General features: G+C 44.8%; 1 protein-coding gene across 1 annotated transcript in view; it reads right to left on the reverse strand.

The window, feature by feature from the left end:
- The window catches only part of Rnf212 (ring finger protein 212), a 44181-nt gene extending 37948 nt beyond the window's left edge, over positions 1-6233 (reverse strand). The window contains exon 1 of the mRNA XM_076865120.2: positions 6125-6233. Coding sequence (XP_076721235.1) covers positions 6125-6233 — 109 coding nt within the window. The remainder of the gene's footprint in view (positions 1-6124) is intronic.
- Positions 6234-7401: the final 1168 nt, after the last annotated feature.

Here is a 7401-nt window from a genome sequence, read left to right on the forward strand (position 1 = left end):
CTCTGGGACACTATGAAAGCAGTACTAAGAGGAAAATTCATTTCATGGAGTTCATTCCTTAAAAGAAAGAAAAGCCAACAAATAAATGACATCACACTACACCTCGAAGCCCTAGAAAAAGAAGAACAAATCAGCAGCAAATACAATAGAAGGCAAGAAATAATTAAAATCAGAGCTGAAATCAATGAAATCGAAACAAAAGAAACAATTGAAAAAATTGACAAAACTAAAAGTTGGTTCTTTGAAAAAATAAATAAGATTTATAGACCACTAGCCACGCTAACAAAGAGAAGAAGAGAGAGAACCCAAATTACTAGCATACGGGATGAAAAAGGCAACATCACAACAGACAATTCAGAAATACAGAAGATAATTAGAAATTATTTTGAAACCCTATACTCTAATAAAATAGAAGATAGTGAAGGCATCGATAAATTCCTTAAGACATATGAACTACCCAGATTGAGTCAGGAGGATATAAACAACCTAAACAGACCAATATCAAGTGAGGAAATAGAAGCAGCCATCAAAAGACTACCAACCAAGAAAAGCCCAGGACCGGATGGATATACAGCAGAGTTTTACAAGAACTTTAAAGAAGAACTAATACCAATATTCCACAATCTATTTCAGGAGATAGAAAAAGGGGGAGAACTTCCAAATTCATTCTATGAGGCCAATATCACCCTGATTCCCAAACCAGATAAGGACACCTCAAAGAAAGAAAACTTCAGACCAATATCCCTAATGAATTTAGATGCAAAAATCCTCAATAAAATTCTGGCAAATCGTATACAAAAACATATCAAAAAGATCGTGCACCATGATCAAGTAGGATTCATCCCTGGGATGCAAGGTTCAATATACAGAAATCAATAAACATTATTCACCACATCAATAGACTTAAAGATAAGAACCATATGATCATCTCGATAGATGCAGAAAAAGCATTCGACAAAGTACAGCATCCCTTTATGTTCAAAACATTAGAAAAACTAGGGATAACAGGAACTTACCTCAACATTGTAAAAGCTATATATGCAAAGCCTCAGGCTAGCATCATCCTAAATGGAAAAAAACTGAAGGTATTCCCTCTAAATTCTGGAACAAGACAGGGATGCCCTCTCTCACCACTTCTATTCAATATAGTTCTCGAAATACTGGCCAGAGCAATTAGACAGACAAAAGAAATTAAAGGCATTAAGATAGGAAAAGAAGAACTTAAATTATCACTATTTGCGGATGATATGATCCTATACCTAGAAGACACAAAAGGGTCTACAAAGAAACTACTAGAGCTAATAAATGAATTCAGCAAAGTGGCAGGATATAAAATCAACATGCATAAATCAAAGGCATTCCTGTATATCAGCAACAAATCTTCTGAACTGGAAATGAGGAAAACCACTCCATTCACAATATCCTCAAAAAAAAAAATACTTGGGAATTAACCTAACAAAAGAGGTGAAAGATTTATACAATGAAAACTATAGAACCCTAAAGAGAGAAATAGAAGAAGATCTTAGAAGATGGAAAAATATACCCTGTTCATGGATAGGCAGAACTAACATCATCAAAATGGCGATATTACCAAAAGTTCTCTATAGGTTCAATGCAATGCCAATCAAAATCCCAACAGCATTTCTTGTGGAAATAGATAAAGCAATCATGAAATTCATATGGAAAAATAAAAGACCCAGAATAGCAAAAGCAATTCTAAGCACGAAGTGTGAATCAGGAGGTGTAGTGATACCAGATTTCAAACTGTACTACAAAGCAATAGTAACAAAAACAGCATGGTACTGGTACCAAAACAGGCGGGTGGACCAATGGTATAGAATAGAGGACACAGAAACCAATCCACAAAATTACAATTATCTTATATTTACTAAAGGGGCTAAAAGCATGCAATGGAGGAAGGATAGCATCTTCAACAAATGGTGCTGGGAAAACTGGAAATCCATATGCAACAAAATGAAACTGAATCCCCTTCTCTCGCCATGCACAAAAGTTAACTCAAAATGGATCAAGGACCTTGATATCAAATCAGAGACTCTGCGTCTGATAGAAGAAAAAGTTGGCTCCGATCTACATATTGTGGGGTCGGGCTCCAAATTCCTTAATAGGACACCCATAGCACAAGAGTTAATAACTAGAATCAACAAATGGCACTTACTTACACTAAAAAGTTTTTTCTCAGCAAGAGAAACAATAAGAGAGGTAAACAGGGAGCCTACATCATGGGAACAAATTTTTACTCCTCACACTTCAGATAGAGCCCTAATATCCAGAGTATACAAAGAACTCAAAAAATTAAACAATAAGAAAACAAATAACCCAATCAACAAATGGGCCAAAGACCTGAACAGACACTTCTCAGAGGAGGATATACAATCAATCAACAAGTACATGAAAAAATGCTCACCATCTCTAGCAGCCAGAGAAATGCAAATCAAAACCACCCTAAGATACCATCTCACTCCAGTAAGATTGGCAGCCATTATGAAGTCAAACAACAACAAGTGCTGGAGAGGATGTGGGGAAAAGGGTACTCTTGTGCATTGCTGGTGGGACTGAAAATTGGTGCAGCTAATATGGAAAGCAGTATGGAGATTCCTGGGAAAGCTGGGAATGGAACCACCATTTGACCCAGCTATTGCCCTTCTCGGACTATTCCCTGAAGACCTTAAAAGAGCGTACTACAGGGATACTGCCACATTGATGTTCACAGCAGCACAATTCACAATAGCTAGACTGTGGAACCAACCCCGATGCCCCTCAATAGATGAATGGATTAAAAAAATGTGGCATTTATACACAATGGAGTGCTACGCAGCACTAAGAAATGACAAAATCATGGAATTTGCAGGGAAATGGATGGCATTAGAGCAGATTATGCTAAGTGAAGCTAGCCAATCCCTAAAAAACAAATGCCAAATGTCTTCTTTGATATAATGAGAGCAACTAAGAACAGAGCAGGGAGGAAGAACAGGAGGAAAAGATAGGGGCGAGAGGTGGGAGGGAAAGGGAGAGAAAAGGGAAATTGCATGGAAATGGAAGGAGACCCTCATTGTTATACAAAATTACATATAAGAGGTTGTGAGGGGAATGGGAAAAAATAAGGAGAGAAATGAATTACAGTAGATGGGGTAGAGAGAGAAGATGGGAGGGGAGGGGAGGGGGGATAGTAGAGGATAGGAAAGGTAGCAGAATACAACAGTTACTATTATGGCATTATGTAAAAATGTGGATGTGTAACCAATGTGATTCTGCAATCTTTGTAATGTTTTGAATAACCAATAAAAAAAAAAAAAGAAAAGAAAACTGGTACCAAGAAGTAGGGTTGTTGCTGTGACTGTACAGAAGTCTTTGGAGGTGGTTTGTGAGGAGATTCAGAAAAGTCTGAAAATGCAGGCTAGAAAAAACTTAGAACGCCATAAGCACAACTTAATGGGCAACTAGTAGGATCTCAGAAGACCAGAATGCTGGTAGGAATAGATAGTAAAGACTATGCTCATGAAGTTTTGGATGGAAATCAGGATTCTACTGGAACTGAACTAGAGGCCACCCATGCATTCTGGCAAAGAACTTGTCTACATTTTGTTCATGGCCTGAGACTGTGTGTGAAGCTGAGTTTAAAGGTGATGGACTAATTAATCTGGTGGAAGAAATTTCAAGGCAGCATTCAGGCTGTGGAATGGGCATTACTGGCTTCTTTTAGTCAAATTTATAGTAAGAATTGGAAGCAAAAAGCTGAGTGGAAAGATCTGAAAAACTTGCAATTTGGCCAGAAAAGGAGCACACATAAAGTTGCAGACAAGAAGCGTACAATTGCTAAAGGGCTTAGCACCAACAAAAAGAAACCAAATGCTTTACACTAGGATAATAGGCAAGATGCCTGAGGACATCTCAAGAACTGGCCAGACCCTACCTATAGTAACCCAAGAGTATGAGAAGAATAAAACTTGTTTGAAAGACTTTTTTTTTTTTTTTTTTTTTTTTTGTGAGTGTCTGAATGCCCTGCTCCCCCGGGCCAGGTAGGAAGTTGTTTCCCTGGGATTTGTTTCACTGTGTTCAGCCATTCCAGCACTCAAAGGCCACTGCAGCCACAGTCTGAGGGGGCCCAGCTGCTGTTCAAACAGACCCTGCCATTGTTCACGAGTTGCTGGTTTTGCAGGCATGCAGAATGTAGGAGTTGTGGGGTTGCAAAAGTTTCTACTCAGGTTTTAGGCAGTGAGGCAGGCTTACAATGCCTGAAGGCAGTCTCAGAAAAGGTAGTACGTGGAGCTTTAAGAATAAAGCTAAAGATGCTATGGAGAGCCCAGAAAGAGATTCCAGAAATAGACCATCTCCAGAGCAAAGCCACAGATAAGGAGCAGAGCCAGTGCAAAAGAATGGCCACGTAGGATGGATGCAGCTAGCAAGGCCACAGGGGCAGGGCTGCCCAACACCTTTGGGGCCCACATCCCATTACCACACGGACATATGCTGGACATGGAGCTACTGGATTTAATGTTTGCCCTGTTATGTTTTGGTCTTGTTTTGTTCCGATCCTTCCTTGGCATTCTCCTATTCCTTTCTTTTGGAATGGGAATGATTATCCAGTGTCATTGCTTGTTGGAATAATGCTTTTGATTTTCACAGGGCTTAAAGCTAAGAGTCTCAGAGGAGACTCTGGACTGGACTTTGGAGTAATGATGGAACTGTTGACTATGGGAATTCTTGGAGATGGACTGAACGCATTTTGTATTGTGAGGAGGACATGAGCCTTTGGGGACTAGAAGCAAAATGTTAGAGTTGGACCTGGAATATTCCCCAAAGGCTCATGTGTTGAAGGTTTGGGAGGTGGTGAAAACTTTAGGACTTGGGCCTTAGGTGGAGGAAGTGGGTAACTGGGAGCATGTCCTTGAAGGGTATATCTTGTCCCCAGTCTGTTTCCTAAAACCAAGGGTGAGCTTCTATTCTGTACCATGTGCTCCTCACCATGATGTTGTCTCACCACAGGCTTAGAAACAAAAGAGTCAGGTGACCATAGACTGAAACCTCCTCTTTTTGTTTTACTCAGGATGGCAACAAAGGAAAGCTAACCGACACAGCTCCAAGAATATGCTCCAGGCTGTCTAATTCCAAATCCACATGTACAATTGCCTCCGTCTCCTCCCAGGACAGTGCTCACAGGATAGTGTTCACATATGAACCTGTGAGCCTCATTCCACCCAGCTAGTCCCTTCTCCAGAGTTCAGCAGGGAAGCCCCTGCTTAGTTCCCTGCCTTGCTTAATTCAAGTCTGCTGAAAATCCACTTAATCTCTTCCAAACCCATCACTTCTCTCCATCTCACTGTCCCATCCTATCCTCAATCACTCTCACATGTTCCATTGTACAGTTTTTCCTGAAAATTTTCTCACTCCAAAATACTTTTCCCCAAGCTGCCACAGAAACTTTGGATTTAAATACATACCTGAAATTCAGCAATTCTACTCCTGGTCCTACCTACACCCAACAGAAATCAGACATGAGCAAGAGTGTTCACAGTAGTACCATCTGCCAGACAAATCTGGAGGCAACCTACATGCCCATTAGTCCATCCGATGAGTAAGGTGTGGTGTAGCATACAGCAAGGACAGCAGATGAACCACAACACGCAAACGGAGAGGAATCTTGCAAGGAAAGCATGCATGCTGTATGATCCCACTGGTGGTATTCCAGCCTACGGTCATCCACGGAGGGAGTCAGGGCAGCAGTGTCCAAGGGCCTTCCAGGGTTGGTGCTGGACTATATCCTTGACCATGACCCCATTTCTCAGATTGTGCTGCTTTGTGAATTTTCACAATTGCTCTTTTTCCTTGTATAAACTCTACCTCATCAAAAAAAACATTCTCAGAAAGAATTTAGCTCGTCCCTGGTTGTGCAACCATCTAGCCTGCTCCAAACCAGGAGTTCCCGTCCGCTGTGGGGTTTCCTCCTTCCGCGGGGGCTTTGAAGTCCCCATACTCCCGGCTCTGCCCTTGGAACCTCCACCCCACACTCCTCACTCCATCCAGTCCCTCAGGGACTTCTGCTCCTGGGGACCCCCGCCCCACACTCCCCCGCCCTGCCCTCAGGCACGCCCGGCCCCACCGAGACCTTTGCCGAGGCAGGCGTCACAGTACACGTGCCCACAGCTGGTCAGGCTGAAGGACGATGTCCTTCTAGGCGACTGGAAGCAGTAGTTACAGAACACCCAGCTGGCCATGCTGTTGCAACTGCACAGCTGGTGGCGAGGCCCAAAACTGCGCGAGGTCCTCGAGGTTGGGATGTGCTTCCGGGCCGGCAGGCAGCTCTGCGCCTGCGCACACATGGCCCTGCGCCTGCGCACCAAGCGCGTCCCGCCAAAACCCGCGCTGCGGCCCTCTTCACGGTTTCAATCCGCGCCTCCTTTGCCAAGCCAATGAGGAGGAAAGTTTTCGCTTCGTTTCTTGGTTATGTTTTGTAGTTGTAGATGGACAGCATGGCTTTACTTGTTTATTTTGTGCAGCGCTGAGGCTCGAACCCGGGCCTCGCTCGTGCTGGCGAGCGCTCTGCCATTGAGCCTTGGCCCAGGAGCAAGGGTTTTGGGGAGGAAAGAAAGCGTTTTATTGATCTGCTAGTACAGGGCCCCTGTCCCAAGGCTGGTGCTCCCTGCCCGCGGTGCAGGCTCAGAGAGGGCCGCAGGCCCAAGTCCTGGGTCTACTACCCAGCACCTGCGCGGCCCGCGCCCGTCCTCAGTCGGGTGTCTTCCCTCCGTGGGTGCTGGGGCTCTTCCGGGCAGCGAAGGACAGGTGGCTTAGGCTGGGAGGGGACATGTGCGTCTCGCTTTCCTGGAAAAACCCTCGGTTTCAGAATGAGCCACTGCGGTGGAGCGTGCCCCCTGCAGCCCTGCGTCCTCCCGGGGTGGCCCCCAGTGTGCGCCAACGGGGCCTGAGTGCTCTGTTTCTGGCCATCAGCCTGTCCCATTGCGGGGTAAGCAGCAAGGGGCCTGGTCTCCATGGTCACCATGACTGGAGGATAGCCATAGGTGGATGGCCAGAAGATGGGGCATGGAGCCTTGTCTCCATGCCCACTGGGAACAAGTGGACAGGGTGACAACCACAGAGACTGGCCAGAAGGCAGAGCACACGTGAGCTCCATGCCTACTGTGACCTGGGGTAGATGGTCATGGCGGTGGCACAGTGGGCCAGCCCTCCATGCCCACAGTGAGAGAGTGGATGAGGAAGAGTGGTTGGCCAAGTTGGGGAGTTGGGGGGGGGGGGTATCTGTATCCCGTTGAGGGTGGTACATGAGGGGTGGATATCAGGCTGATCAGGGACCAGAATTAGCTATACCCATCTGGATAGAGGCTCTCTCGCCCAGGGAGGAGGTCCATGGGAACAGGGTAGAGGAGA

The sequence above is a fragment of the Callospermophilus lateralis genome, chromosome 8 (genome assembly GCF_048772815.1).
Source record: "Callospermophilus lateralis isolate mCalLat2 chromosome 8, mCalLat2.hap1, whole genome shotgun sequence".
NCBI lineage: Eukaryota > Metazoa > Chordata > Mammalia > Rodentia > Sciuridae > Callospermophilus > Callospermophilus lateralis.